The sequence below is a fragment of the Falco naumanni genome, chromosome Z (genome assembly GCF_017639655.2).
Source record: "Falco naumanni isolate bFalNau1 chromosome Z, bFalNau1.pat, whole genome shotgun sequence".
NCBI classification, from domain to species: domain Eukaryota; kingdom Metazoa; phylum Chordata; class Aves; order Falconiformes; family Falconidae; genus Falco; species Falco naumanni.
This window is the reverse complement of record NC_054080.1, coordinates 81,949,145-81,964,747: the sequence shown is the minus strand read 5'-3', so window position 1 is coordinate 81,964,747 and position 15,603 is coordinate 81,949,145. Positions and strand designations below refer to the sequence as shown.

At 43.0% G+C, this 15,603-nt stretch overlaps 1 protein-coding gene across 2 annotated transcripts; it reads right to left on the bottom strand.

Annotated features, from left to right (window-relative positions):
• Window positions 1-1,705: 1,705 nt before the first annotated feature.
• On the bottom strand, window positions 1,706-15,443 carry HAUS1 (HAUS augmin like complex subunit 1). 2 transcript variants are annotated; one of them, XM_040579435.1, is made up of 10 exons: window positions 15,319-15,441; window positions 13,066-13,189; window positions 11,516-11,690; window positions 10,276-10,411; window positions 9,203-9,337; window positions 8,105-8,228; window positions 7,257-7,322; window positions 4,839-4,910; window positions 2,886-2,933; window positions 1,706-1,865 (listed from the first exon to the last, which is right to left on the bottom strand). In XM_040579435.1, the coding sequence occupies exons 2-10, from the start codon at window positions 13,084-13,086 to the stop codon at window positions 1,785-1,787; spliced, it is 858 nt and encodes a 285-aa protein (XP_040435369.1). In that variant the 5' UTR covers window positions 13,087-13,189; window positions 15,319-15,441; the 3' UTR covers window positions 1,706-1,784. The 2 variants fall into 2 exon arrangements, with proteins under 2 accessions (XP_040435369.1, XP_040435370.1); XM_040579436.1 differs by lacking the exon at window positions 9,203-9,337 and having other exon boundaries at window positions 15,319-15,443.
• Between the last annotated feature and the right edge of the window lie 160 nt (window positions 15,444-15,603).

Genomic DNA, 15,603 nt, shown 5'->3' with positions numbered 1-15,603 from the left:
TCAGAGGCTGTCTGAACATCCTTCCATTCTTACCCATCAGAATGGTGAAGAAGGTCACAAGGTGAGGAGGCTGCAGCACTATACCAACACCAGTATCATGCTGAGCTTGCAGCTTCTAGAAATCACAGCTACTTCCTAGGCAGAATCACAGATCTCATAATCCTATTGCTTCAAGGGAGGTACACAAAGCAATAAAAAGAATCTCTTTTCCTGTGGATCAGGGAAATAAATCCATTTCTGCAGTGAAGCAACAGCTCCTGGGGCCAGGCACACCATGCTAAATTATCACCATAATCTTTTGCAACTCTTAATTGCAAACAGATGTAGGTACAAATTGCCACCTAGAGCACCACTGCTATTTGTCTGGATGCTGCACAGTACTAACAGGCCCTAGTCCCTGCTTGATGTTTTCAGCTGCTGCCACCAACTCTAGAGTTTCATTTTTTCTCATCCACGGGGGATTTTTCAGATTTTTGGCTTTAGTACAAACCAACTTGTAAAAGTTGGGATGTTTAACACTGGTGCAGTGGTAAGCATGGAAATAAGAGGGCGGCTCTGGGGACCCCTTTTGGAAGATGACATTTGAGGCAGAATTCAAAAGGACAATCCAGCTTTAAAATTATCACATTCCACAGTAGTTCTGCAAGAAAACTCTGGTATTTTCTGACCTAGAAAGGTCTTACTATAAAGCTCTTTTTTGTTTTTAAAGCTGTCGCTTCACTATCCATAAAGCTGTTTATCTACTTTCATTTGCTCAGTCTATTTCTAACATAGGGAGAAACAACAAGTAGTCAATGGTAGACTGGGATCTCTCGAAGTGTTGAACATGGGCAAACTTTACAGCTTAGTGCCACGGGCTTCCACTTTCTCAGATGACAATGAAACTACAGAACCTCTAGAGGCTGATGCTGCTACATCTCAGCTCAGCTCTTACCTGTGTGCGCAGAACAATTTCCTGATCTCTGAAACCAATACTATGAGACACATGAAACAAGACAGAGCTCAGACTGCTTCCGTGGAAGGAGACAGCCATCACACATGCAAGAAAATGCCGTTTGTGGGCTGTCTCAGATGGGAACAACTGTTCTGAGCCCTAGATCACAATTTCTGTATCATTGGCTTTTATTAACATATCAAATCCCTGCTGAAGATATTAAGGAGAAATTTAGGTGTTCACTTCTGTTTGAAGAAAATGCTTAAATGAAGAAGCGCTCCAAGCACGAGCCTAGAGCTCATCTTCACAAACTTGGTAAACATCAGACAGGCTATGAGTGGAAAAAAAATTGTGTCCTCAGCAATGAAGTGACAAGAGAAAACAAAGGAGAAAAAGCCAACGATCTAGTAGACATAAAAAGGGTCTCTCATCACCATACTTGCACCACCAAAGACAGGACTCCAGGGAAATACACAATCCAGAATCTGGACAGGGAAAAAGAAGAAAACCAGACTCCCTGATCAGCTCAATTCTAAGTGATAATGGTCAACCAAATCCTGACGGGGACATCTCCTGGTGAAGGTGCCAGTTACAAGTGTGTATCACATACAGAAAAAGGGCTGGTAACACTCAAACTTGGTTTTCTTTATTTTGTGAAAAATAGTTGATGTTTACCAATGCATTCTACACAAACCCCTAAAATTGAGCCTGCTTGCTGGAAGGTCGCATGACATCCACTAGCAAGAATGTTAAGGCAGAAAGCTAAAGAAGTACAGTGAGAATTCCAAAATCTTCTACTAGTGCAAATAAATATGCAATAGAAGGGAGATCATCTTCCATGCAGGCCACTTTAGGGTAACTTTCTTCTGATTTCTGGCCCCTCAAGAGACAGCATACCAACTTGATATGAGAACTCTGATTCCACGGCTTCCTAGCGGGAGAGAAAACCAAGAGGAATCAACGTGCACAAAACAGCTTTCTTGTTAGAAATACATATCTACAATGATCAAATCTTGGGATATTATTAGCACTGATTAACACAAGTATTGAGCAGGAAGGTCTCATTACTGCAAACGGCAGCAGTCTCTGTAGGCAACTACAGAGAAATCTCCAAATGAGGACTACAGAAGCTCAGCTGCCTTCATGCTGTGCCCCAGTGTGATACTGGACACCTTCAGGCTGAACAGGTACTCTCCAGAGGTGAGTATTCTGACCTGGTAAAAGCCTCAGGCTGGGAAGGCGAGCTTGTACTTTTGAATCAAAACCAAGTAGTTTACAAACCTGAGCAGTCCCATCTGAAAATGTACAAAATACTCTCAAATACCCGTGATCAAAAATCACAGCTTTAAGGCTTATCACTGAATACCTTGTGCTTTATCGATAAACAAACAGACTGTAACCCAAAGAAATAAAGACAAGTTTTATGCTCAAATGTAGCCCAGCTCACTCAGGAAAGCTACATATCAACTTCCCACATGGCTTTATGTGTTTCCCAACAACCATACCTGCAGATCACACGAGCATGGATGAAACGGGCATTACGTTTTATAGGGGAAGGTCCCTACTGCAATCTGCAAGGCAGCTATTAAATAAAACGAGCCCTAGAGCCCTCACAGTTCAGGAGCAGCAAGGAAGGTTGCGAGACCAATAAACTGCAACACAGCTGAGCGAATAAACACTCTGACAGGTGAAGGAGACAAAATCCAGAGGGATGCAGATACCTAATCCCCACTGATACCATTATATGCAACTGCCTTTGTAGCTTAGATATTCCTACACCAGTTCCTCCTACCAATATGCACAGCTTCTGCCTTACCAGAGCAATATTTCCTTCCAGATATCATTAAGACTACAATCTGAGGTAGATAAATCCACAACCATTTAATAGGTACAGCTTGTTTTGGAAAGATGGCAGTCATTTAAGTATCTGTGAAAGATAAAAAACTCTTACCAGTTCTCGTTTTACTTCTTCAATCTTCGCTTGCACAAGTGAAGGACTCTAATGAGAGAAAATAGCATGAAAAAAGAATAAATCACTGTTTCAGCTGGAAACAGAGTCCCCACATCATTGCAAGAGTCTAATGATGTGCCTCAGGGGGGAATTCGGGGATAATGAAATCAGTTTTGTGTACAGCCCTCACTTGTAAAAGGTACTGACATTAAAAGCCTAGTATTGGTTTGGTTTGGGCAATTACACATTTTTCATAAATCTGTATGGTCTAAAGTCTAAAAAGTCTTTAGAAAGTCTTCTATGAAAACCCCATTTTTAGCAATTTTGCAAACCTACTAGTTGAGAAACTAGATTTTAAACATGTCTATGCATGAATTTTTCAAAGCACAGTAAGCTTGCCATGATAAACCTTCCTCCCTCCTTTTGCCTGCAGGAGCGAGGCAGCAAGGCTCTCCATCTCTCCACTAACAGCAAGATGGGTGGGAGGGGGGAATTGGAGAACCTAATCCCATTTAACGTCCTGTTTCACTTAAGGAAAGGAAGCAGCTGCCTCTTGGGCTAAGATGGATTTAAGAGAGAAGCAGTACCACCCTCTCCCTTCATCCTTTCCTTCTAGGAGCAAGACAGCATTAGTGGCGCAAGGGAGATGTGTTGAGAGGCAGGAGCTTGATGGAGGGGCAGAGAAGTGTGGCCCAGCCAACAGATCCCTAGTTTATTACACAAGAAATCTGATTAATGGCAGTTTCTGTGCAATTTTGGACAAGTGTCTTTCTCTGGACCTCTGTGCCTCATTTATAAGAACCAGAATAAACCTTTTTTACCTCTTACGCACAAAGGTCTGAGGTTAGCTTTGTTAAAGGCTGCGGGGTGCTCAGATGAGGAGGTAACAGGGGCTGGATCAGGTAAACTCAAATACAAAACTGTGAACTAGATAGTTAAAACTGTATTTAATAAAAGCAAAACCCATTCAACCATTCACACTAGTTTTTGCTACTTCTCCCCTGAATGACAAAGAAAAAAGCCCTTAATACTCATCTGTAAAAGCAATGGCAATCTTTCAAAGGATACTGGGAATACTTGGCTTTAGTAGTCCCGGATATCACAGGTGGGATGTACAGACATCACACAAAGCCAAGGCCTTCTGTTTCATGGACTGAAGCCTTTTTTACCCCCGAGTTTTTAAGACACTATAAAGTTGTCACAAAATTACCCTTAACAGAAACAGTCTTTTGTAACAAGTGTTCCAATTTGAAAAGAGTAAAATCTTTTTTGTAAAAGATGCTTCCCACAGCAGTCTGACAGTAACTCCTAGCACAGGGACCAAGAGCAACAATAGCCAAAAGATAAACCAAAGAAGAGATCCACAGACACAGGCTTTCACAATTGCAATTTAGTCACCTAAATGAGAAACCTGCATTTTCTGAGCACTGAGTACCCAGCACCCTCAAGAGAAATCAAAGAAAATGATGGAGCAGCCAGTACTCACACAAGCTAGAGTACTTGTTTAGGGAAAACACCTACCTTTGGCTATTTCTTCATAGTTGTTATAGTCTTAACCAGAGCTCCAACCTCTGCACAATGTGGTGCGTCCACCATATTGACAGCCTGATGACATTTACAGCTAATATATTGGTAAATCTCAAAGAATTTGTTATACTAAGGAATGATATTTTCTTCCACATTTCTTTGTCTAATTTCTGGCTAATTCACCTTGATACTGAACTCACCCAGCAAATCTGTGCATTTTGTTAGAACAAAGTTTGCCTAGTAACCTTACTTAATTTCTTGGCTTTTACTAATAAAACAGAAAGTCTTCTGTTTACATCATGAATCAGCATGTAGGACATCTACCTGTCCACTGAAACCATCACAACAATACCCTTACATTCTGAAGTCCATTAAAATTAATCTGATGGCAAATACAGTAGAACAGTGGGAAAAAGACATAATTACAGGAGTTAAATCTAGGAAGGACTCCAGTTCCTTCTTCAAAGGCACAATTTCCTTCTGCAGTCCAGCCAGTTTCTGTGAAGAGAGCAAGGCAGATTATATTCCGTGGTTACTTGTAGAAGCGAGGTAAATCAGTGAAATAGATCCACAATTATCTACAGCATTTAAGAATTCATGGATGTTGTTGAGAGCTTTCACAAGTCTTCTTAAAACCCATGGAGAACTAAAGATCTGCTATTCATTCAGTTATCAGTCAGTTAAAACCTGTTAAAATTTTTATGCAGAGGTATCAATTCTTCTTGGTTCTGAAGATATCTTGAGATGTCTTTTCTTCCAGTATGACCACCTGACCTTAGCTCCCTGACAGGAGAGGGGATTTCAAATGAGAACCCACCACAGAGAACTTTCACTATCAGTTTCACTGTAGGCCAGAGCGGGAACTGAGCCCCAAGGATATACATTGTCATACCTATGGCTTCTGCATGAAAACAGTTTTGCACATGCAGCAGCAAAAAGACTCCCCTTACACATGCACTGCTTTACTTATTCTGTTAACAAGAGGAAATGATTTCTCCCTTGGGCTGCAAATTGAGCACCTTCCACAATCCTCCACTTTTCATCAAAATAAAAAAACATATATGCACTCCAAACATTAAGTCATTTGTGCTGCCCAATTCACTGATCTCTTGGCAAAGCACATACAGAAATATCAGGGAATCAAACCTGCCCTTATGCTCATGTTCTGGAAGATGACAAGTTTAGAAAACTGCCTATGACTTTTGGTATGTAAAATTCCAACAGAAATTATTTTTGTTTAGCACACTTCTCAAAACACTGTGCAATGTCAACACTGCCATCCAGTGCTGGTCCCTGAGAACGACAACATAAAAATCAGGAAATCTATTTTCATTGTTCAACTTAACTAACATGCACGAAAAGCGAGCAAAAGAAATGGGAAAAAGACTGAGTTTTCATTACAGTAATAGCAATTAATATTAAAATGTGGTGAGCGCAGATGGAACACCACAAACGTGTTTGTCCTGGTTTTGGCTGGGATAGACTTTTCTTCCTCATAGCTGGTACGGTGCTGTGTTTTGGATTTAGTAGGAGAATGATGTTGATAACACACGGATGTTTTAGTTGTTGCTAAGTAGTGCTTACTCTAAGTCAAAGGCTTTTCAGTTTCCCATGCTCTGTCAGTGAGGAAGGGCATAAGGGGCCAGAAGGCGACACAGCCAGGACAGCTGACCCGAACTAGCCAAAGGGATGTTCCATACCACAGAGCTCCATGTTCAGTGTATAAACTGAGGGCAGTTGGTTGGGGGGGCTGGTCGCTGCTCGGGGACTGGTTGGGCATCAGTCAGTGGGTGGTCAGCAACTGTATTGTGCATCACATTGTTTTGTGGGTTTTTTTCCCCTTGGGTTTTATTCCCCTCTCTTTCTCTCTCTCCTTTTCATTACAATTATTATATTTTAATTTATTTCAGTTATTAAATTGTTCTTATCTCAACCCATGAGTTTTACCTTCCCCCACCCCCTCCCCTGATTCTCCTCCCCACCCTGCCAGGGAGGTAGAAATGAGCAAATGGCTGTGTGATGCTTAGTTACCAGCTGGGGTTAAACCACGACAGTGTTACATGGGTACAAATGCTTCAGCACAGATCTGAAGAATCTATAACTAGTAATTAAAGAAATGTGCTTTTTCCTTTAACACATTATCCTGCTGGGCTTACAATACAGCTGAAAAATGCTGTATTTAAAGACACACCAAAAAAAAAAGCACAGTGGTTCAGAATGTGGGTTTCACTTGACAGCCTCTCCTTGCTCTGAAGTGTCTGAAAGCAGGTTTATTTCACATAAAATAGAAATAATCACCTGGGTCATTCTATCAAGTCACTGCAATACACAGTACCCACATTAACAGGACATCATCCCCAGAATATCCACTCTGCTTGCAAAACGGATCACAAAGAGAGGAGGCAGATCAAAAGCTGCCAATGTTCTTCCAGTGGCAGGGAATTTATGCCATGGAAATTCTCTAGCAGGCTATATTCTCAATTACAGACAGAAGCAGTAAGAGAAGACAGAGAAAAACAAAAGGTAACAAAAGTAAAGATTCCAACTGTTCCCCTAAATCAGTCCAGAAGGAAAGCTTCTTCTCAAGTACAAAATAAGACCACATCTAATCCTGAAGGTACCACTTCAGCACCCATAAAAGCTTCTCAGTTTCTAGGAGGGACAAATCCATCCAACACACCCCAGTTCAGAGGTATCCATCTATGGGATTTTTATTTGTGCTTCTTTTTACCATTAATATTTGTTCAGGTAACCAAATAGCAACCTACATTTCCTGAACCCACCGAACAAACAAGCCTGGTCCATTCCACTGTAGAAACATCCATCTTGCACCAGAAGACCTACCTCAGACAGGCTCATGAGCGACTCGTGTGTCAGTGATTCCACGAACCCCGTGACAGCAAGCTGCTTCTACAAACAGGAAAGAGTTTATTCATAACTGACCAGAAAAATATAACAGGGAGGAGAAAATGTTACCATTTCCTTGGGTTTTGTCCTAAACAGGAAAAGAGGAATGCAGTTTATCAACAGAAACGTGCTATCTGAACCACAGCTACAGCTGGTATATGAAATCGGTTGCTACTAAAATCTGTATCACTAACAAGTCTTTCCAGGGAACTACTGGGAGAACAGCACATGGCAGGCTGAGAAGAGGCTTCTCAGTAAAACCTCATCAACTCTAATACAAGGTTTTCCATCTCACATTTGTCAAGGTATCGAGACAGCACCCAAGTGTTGAATAAAGCATTTGCACATCCTTCATCATGTAGGAGAGGTGAAGAAGAAGATAGTACAACTTCTGTCTTCTGTGTTTAATGATTAATTTCAAAAAATGGCTATACTCAGAATTTTGACACACAATTTACCTCAGAGAATCAGCTGCTATACTGGTAACTGCCTCTGTACTCTTATATGACAGTACCTTGCAATAAGCACAAGGCAGTCTGAGCTAGTAGTTCTCAGCGAAAGAAGCAAAAGTGCCCTTGCATTTATCATACAATATCCTGAGAAGAGACCAGGAATACAGCAGGAACAACTGAAGTGTAGTAACACATTATCCTGTTAGCCCAAGTGTCCTTGGTCCTGGAGTTTAAGAAGCTCCTGGGATGTTTCTGTAACTAGAATTTGGGCCTGACCAGCCATGACTGTGTCATCCTATTACAACATCTTGTTAGAAAATTCCTTCCATCTACCTCAGCAGCCATGATCTTGACTTTTACTTCCAGATGTTTTTTTTCCAGGAACTCTGCGCAGCTGGATCTTCTTTCACCTTCGGCCTCTTGTATTTCTAGATGTTCTATTGTTTTTTTAAGATCCCTTAAAAAAGAAAAATACAGAAAGAAACAAACTTTTACATTCAAAGAAATACCAGTATACAAATACTGCTGAATTATCTATGCTCAAGATAAACCCTGTAACACAACCAATGCAAGAAGGGAAAGGATGGAGAAAAACCTGCATTTCACGGTGAGATTTCCTAATGGAAACATCCACAGCTGTTACATCCAGAGTCCCAAAGGCCAGGGAAAAATAACAAAACAAAACAGGCCAAGGGGAAAGCCAGACGCACAAAAGCAAAGAGTAACAGTCTTCTGCATAATTCCATAATTCAGTTAAAGACCTGTTAAGCAAGCTAAACTTAAGACCACAGAGAGAAGCCATGGCAAACCTGCCACAAAGTACACAGGTTTGGTATCTTTGCTACAAGCAGCACTACTTTAAAAGACAAAAAACAGAAAATAATTAGACCGGAAAGAGGCTGTGGAGATCATCTGAGCCAATCCTCACTCAAGGCAGGCATTGATACTGCTATGCTTGGCAAAGCACTACAGATTACATCCTCTAGGGAATGGACTAAAGACTGATTTTCTTTTTTTATTATTAATTTTTCAAGTCTTCCACACACTCGTTAAAGGAAATTCTTATCTGGAAACATTTTTTTGTTTTGCCTGGCTCCTTCTGACTCTGACTACAGAGCCCACGCTGAATGTGGTAAGAAAACCAGGTTTGCCTTCAGAGGAAGGCAACTGGTGGAAGATGACAGCCCATACCTGAAAAGGGCTTGTAGACCGTTTTTGGTTTAAAATCACAGGTTTGATGGTACCCCAAATCTCTCGATTGCTGAATGCATCCATAACACATACTTTTTGAGAAATACTTCTAAATATTGTGAATTAGAGATGTGTCGAAACCCTGAAAATTCGTTATCCTTGTTAGTTATTACAACCGAAGTCCACACTGCAGAGATCAGCAGTGTCGCTTACATCTCCCCCCTGTCATCCATTACTCACTCCTCTAACTGCTTTTCCAGCATCAGCGCTGCAGTTAGATCTTTCCTGATATTGCTCAATTCCTGTTCCATTTCTCTGTTATTTGATTCTGTTTCATACAGCTCTGACGTCATATCATTGATGGCACCGAAGAAGCTGGTGAAGAGAGAGATTCAATGGGAATGCTCAGGAGTCAGCTCTTCTGAAACTCAGAATTATTATTTTCTCCACACTTTACACAAATGACTTGGTTTTGTTCTCATAATATGATAGAAGGAAATTAAAGTAAGTCACTAAGGGTATTTGCTTCCCTTAACTAACAAAGATTTCACCTGGAAGCAGAAATGGCCCAGCAATCTGAGTAGGAGTAAGTGAACAAGACCTGGCACTCTACTGAACATAACCACTGGGTTTGAAATCATCAGATGCTCCACTCCTGGCTTGCCAAATTGCCTTTGAGGGAAATTGTATTCAGTCCCTGAAAATGCATGTTCCCAAGACATGCCCAACAGTATTTCAGTCTCTTCCTCTTCCCAAACGGTTCAAAGCTGCTCTCCCCTCCAGCTCAGAAGAGCTGTGAGAGCCAAGCTCCTGAACATCATGCAAAAATTGGATTCTAAGGCAGATTTTTGCCCTTCCTTACCACTGGGGCTCAGCAGAACCTGCTGGGTCAAAGTCCAGCTATGGAGAGGCGCCCAGGAAGACCAGACTAACAGCTGCTATTTCTCTATGAGTAAGCTAGTCTCCTTACATTAAGTAAAGCCAGATAAGAGAGGGAAAAATGAGGAGCTGAAAGACCTGTTACAGTTCTCCAGTCCTTGCCTAAGCAATATGAGTGCTGGCCTAGCTTGTGTTAAAAAGGAGGTGGCATTTAACGTCTGGCTTCTCAGGCTTCAGAGACTTCCTTTGCTGGAACAATTAAGAGTTAGAGTTTTGTGCTCGGTTCCTGTGTCCTCCAAAGCTGCCTAAGGGGTGCAAAATGAGCTGGACCAGTAAGATTCCTGGTGTGAAATTCAAGTTTGAAACTGCTGAATTGACAAACCAGAAGGAAACAGCACAGACCATCACCCCTGAAGCACAGTGGAAAGAATTACCTGGTAAGAGAAGTGTCCTTCATTTCAAGTGTCATTGCAGTATTTACCAGGACATAGAGGCACTCGATGGCTTCGCTGGACAGACTGGATAGGGAAAGACCCAGGACTTCTGCCATAAGGCCCTGTAGATAGTTAGCTGGAAAACAAGTACAACCCAAAAGAGTAATTTCTTTTTTTATATTACTGTTCTTTTAAGGGACTCTCCAAAGCTAGAACCCAATCCTACTCCAGAAACTTTGGCTATCTCCCCACTGTTACAGAAAGACATCTTAAAGGAAGTCTGAAACATGCCAAACTGCTGCCACATGCCCACGTGTGAACCAGATTCAGTGTGTTGAGGAAGGGAGCGCGGCTCCACTCCCCTGACTAGCCTCTGAATTCATACAAAAAAAAAGTTCACCCTTGTGCTATGGCGATGAGCACACATAGGTTTTCCCTGCACAGTTCAGCCTAAGCCTGTTCCTGAGCACATGTTTGTCATGGCAGACCCAGGAAGTCTGGATTTGCAGCAGAGCTCACATGCAGACCTGCCTGGTAGTGCCTATGTTCTCTGACAGGCTAAACCAACCATCTGATCTTCATTATTATTTGTTTGATGGCAAGGTGCTAGAAGACTTGAAGGGAAAAAAACCACATAGGGTTTTTACAAAAAACGTCCTCATGTGTACAATATCAGTGTCTGCACAGAAAAGTAAAATTCCTTCCTGAAAAAAGCCAGTGAAAGGACAATCCTTTAGCACATCTGTTAAAAATGTATTATGGTCCCCTGAACCACTCACTTGCTCCAAAAAACACACATTATCAAACACTCACTCCACGCAGCTTGAGCATAACTTAATCACCTCACTGCTTCAGACTCCTCGAGTGCTTTTCTTAACAGTGCTTTAGCACCAGCTTAGACTCTTAATGCTTCCCTGTCCATCCAGACAATATTTCAATGCTGTGCTATTCAGCCCAGCAGGCTAGGAGGTTTTAGCAATCAATCTGCTTGTCCGTATTTTACAGCCTGCTCAAGAGGGCTTACAAAATTGCTCTTGACCAACCTTATGTCTCTGTAAACTTTGCTGACAGGAAGGCATGGGATGTATTGTAGTAAAAGCTGTACCAGGACAAAAGACAAGTTCATTCCAATCATATATGTGGGGGTATATATATGTATGTTTAAGATTTTAACAAAGACAATCATGAGGGTCATTAAGAAACACTGACCTTGAACTGAGAACTGGAGCTTTGAACTCACCTTCTGCTTCATATTCTGCAGCCTTCTGATTCATGTCCTCTATCAGCAAAGAAACATCCTTGTCTCTGGCTTCATTGTATTCTACAAGCTTGTACAAGATATCGACTGTCCTTTCATTCGCTTTGTATGTTGGAATAGGCGCACTCCCAAATATTTTCTTTAGCCATAAAGTAACCTGCCAGTGAACGGAAAAAAAGTAAACGCTCAAATGAAATGACACAGAATAGCTGAAAAGTGTGAGAAATGTAAAGCACTGCAAGCTCTGCATTCCTGAAGAGTAAATCCTACTACATCAGTTGAAGCATGGGCAGAAAAAAAAGGGAGACAACTTCCTCTGTCTCTTCTTCAAACACCTTCTATAGTTTAGAAAAAAATTTCGCTTTTAATCCCACTCATTTCTCTGAACACCTGCATATCACCAGGTGATAAAATTTTATCTTTTTATTCATACGACCTGTTTGCTACAGACACAGTAACGATCCAAGAAATGTTAATGGCTATTTGGGCAGGTGATAAAAACTGCATTAACGCAGCGTGGGATAAAACTGCCCAAACCCTGACCATTGGGATCAGTCTCTACAGGCTAGCAGGAGGGAAAGAGTTACCACAATGTACAGGCATGACCCCTGCAAAGCACAATTTCTACCACTGAAAAGGTCAGAAGCGAGACAGAGATTAACACAGTGCTCTTAGGTGGCAATGAAAGATTATAACTGGTAATAATTGAACACATGGAAGTTCAACACTAAGGAAACATAAATTCTTGTGTAAGGCTGCCTAGGCAACCTCCTGGAAAAGGACCCTGCCTTATAATTTTAAAAGATACTTCCTTCTAGCATGTTTCTTTATGCTTCCACTGTAGCAGCATCTCAACTACATACACTGCACACCGCAAACATCACCCTGAACTATTCTGAGGAGAAAAGCATCAAGCCCTTAGGAGCAAACAGCACTAATTATGTGTAGGTGAAAACTGTAACACTGCAAGAAAACCAAGTCTGCAGACAAGGATGAATTCCATCTTGCTGCCACTCTCTCCAGTGAGAAAGTGTTGAAACCCTGAAACTTCAGGCACCCAAGAGCTTCATAACTTAGGATCTTAAACCAGCTGTGAGCTTAAAGTCAGCGAGCTCAGGCAGTTATCTGGTAGATAGCAGAGGATGACGCAGGGAAACAGCTGCAAAACCCACCCAGCGACCACATCTTGCCCATCCCCCGGCGCTTAATGCGCCAGGCAAACGGACAGGGGCTCGTTTCTACTCTTAAGCTGCGCACACCAGATCCAGAGCAACAACTGCCTGGGCAAACCCTCAGCGCAGCCACCCGGGTGCCTTGTGTGCCAGGACCGCGAGCCGCCCCGAGAGCCGGCACCCGGCCCGCCACGGTACGGCACCCGGCCCGCGCCCCCCCGCGAGGCCCTGCGCCGCCGGGAGCAGCCCCCGGGCAGGCGCGTGGCTGCCAGGCGCAGCCGCAGGCGGCCCCAGGATAGGACCATCGACACCTCGAGAAAACTCCGCTCCCTGAGAGCCGCGGCCCGGCCCCGCCGTTACCCGCTGCAGCTTCTCCTCCATGGCGGCCTCGAGCCTCCCGCCTGTATCCCGTCTTCCCCTGCGCGCCGCAGCGCCTCATGGGACTTGTGGTGCGGAGCGCGGCCCGGCTCCCTTGCTCCGAGTTCTGGAAACAGAGAAAATACGGGTAATAATAATAAAATAACATCAGTTCAGTTCACTAGCTGCACTGAAAGCCTTTAACGAAGCGGATTTAAAGGCTCTAAATGTTTTGAAAGAATTTTCTGTTCCCCTATACCCAACACTTTCAAGAAAAAGTGTCTTGAATCAATATAATAATTTGAGGGGATTTGTTTTTTCTGACAAGATTCTGTTTCCTGTGTATCATAAGGTAAATTAGTCATATAAAGTCCTTCATCAAAATGGATTAAGTCATATTTTTAAGTTAAAGGGTAAAAATTGAAATTTTAGCAGCTTGTATATGACTTCTTACATAAATTCACACAAAAGCTCTGTTCCTGATTAGAAAATACACTATAAACCCCATGTTCTGAGTCAAAACCTTTAAACAATTATCAGGGAACCACCTTTCCTTAGCAACACAGAAAAACAGCACAAATGCACAAGACTTAAATGGGTTATTTAAACCAACGTGAGTTTTTTTTCAGGCAGTTTTACAGAATTTGAAGCCATTACTGAAATAACCAGCATGAGAAACTGTTACCGAAAGATCAGTTGAACGAACTTTCCAAGAGTTTTTTTGAAGTTTAGAAAGCAGGCACTCTTTATTATGGTGCTGGGAGCATGGGGATATTTCCTCCTAACGTGTTCACCTTGTTCTCAAATACATGTCTGTGGTGACGCAAGTCGAGGTGGACTTAAAAGAAACACTATGTCTGCGTGGCTGGGTTTGGACAAAATGGCCTTTATTGTTTATACAGACTATTTATATATCTTAGACAGCGCAGGTGTTAGACCCTGATAGGTTTTTGTGTCCTTCTTCTTGCTCGCTATTTGCTGTTGCTGTAGGTGTCCATATGCTGCGGTTCTAAGTTCCTATTCTTCGCACCCTGTTTACATACCTGACAATTTGTGGCTGTCTTAAAGGTACACGGCTAAGTCTTTGAGGTCAACTAACTTGCCTGCAGACCCCAACACATGTCCATTATATTCTGTATAATTATACATCTGCATTACATTTCCACAAATCCATACATATTTGAATATTCCTCAGAATTCATTTACATTAGTCCCTCCTTCTTTTACGTATGAGTAGTTTTCTTATTTGAGTCAAAGGGCTGCTTTTGCCACCACCGAGACATTGTTGGCTTCTAAAGACTTCATGACCTGGTCATCTCGGTCCTTTTATGATGTCTCTTAGCAAAACCTGCTAGGCTTCCATGAGATTCAATCAGTTCTTTTCTTTCATCCTAGATGTTCCTTTCAAGTTGGATCATAAGTCTCGTCCATACAACACCAGGTCTTCTCAATCATGATCTAATAGTTATACTGATGTAAAGGCTTCTTGGTTACAATCTAAGAATTATACTAAGGTTACATGCATACTAAGGTTATACATTGAAATTCTGATTATCACTGGTATCAAAAAGTTGCTGAAGCATCATGTTGGATGCAACACATGCCAAAAGGCTTGAGGATCTTTCATGTAACCTTTTCAATTCCCAGAAGGGTCTGCTGTACGCTTTACTAACCTCTCTGGATTACCACAGGGACATGATCACACTGTGCCTGCCTGAATTACAGCACTTTCTCTCTCACAGACTAAATCCTACATCTCACGTATGGGACTTGTTGCAAAGCGCACTGTCCCCGCAGGGTTAGGGCTTGGCAGACAGATCATGACAAGGGAGAGACAAGGTAAGCACGACTGCCTCTTGCAGTGAGGTTGTCCTCAGCTTGTGGTGCTGCTGTCCCCTGTCACTGTCACACCTGACAGCACCCGCGAGGCCCGAGTTTCACATACCATCAGCAGATTGGCTAAAAAATTTAAGTTCCTCTACAGTAACAGAAACCAACAAGGCGCTGCACATAGCATCTCTTTTACCCATTTCCAGAGCACAGGGGAGATGCCAGCACCTCTCCGCCACGCCCCCCTTCTGCTACCAGCAGCTAACAGACCGGAGCATGAGCACCCACAGCTCCCACAACCGCAGGGACACCCCGCAACCACCACCTGCCCCACACCACCGCCCTCTGCCTCGCAGCCCCTCACGCTCCTGCCCTGCTCCCCTAACCCCTGCCCGCCAGCCCCAAGCTGCCCCACGGCTCTCACACCTGCCTTCCTCCGCCTCACGCCCCGTCGCCGCTCTCCGCCCCTTCCGCCCGCCGAGGGCCATTTCAAGGGCACCCACCACAACGGAGAATTTTTCTAAAAGCCGCGTTTCAAGTTATTTTTTTTTGTAAACTATATTATATGTACATATGCACAGAGACATACTCCCTCACGCCTCAGGGGCGTAGGGCGGGGTAAGGCGCCACAACACCTCAGGGGAGCAGCGAGAAGCACTTCCGGGTCTCGCCCCGCCCCGCGGGCGTGGTCTCGCCGCCAAAAGGGGCGGA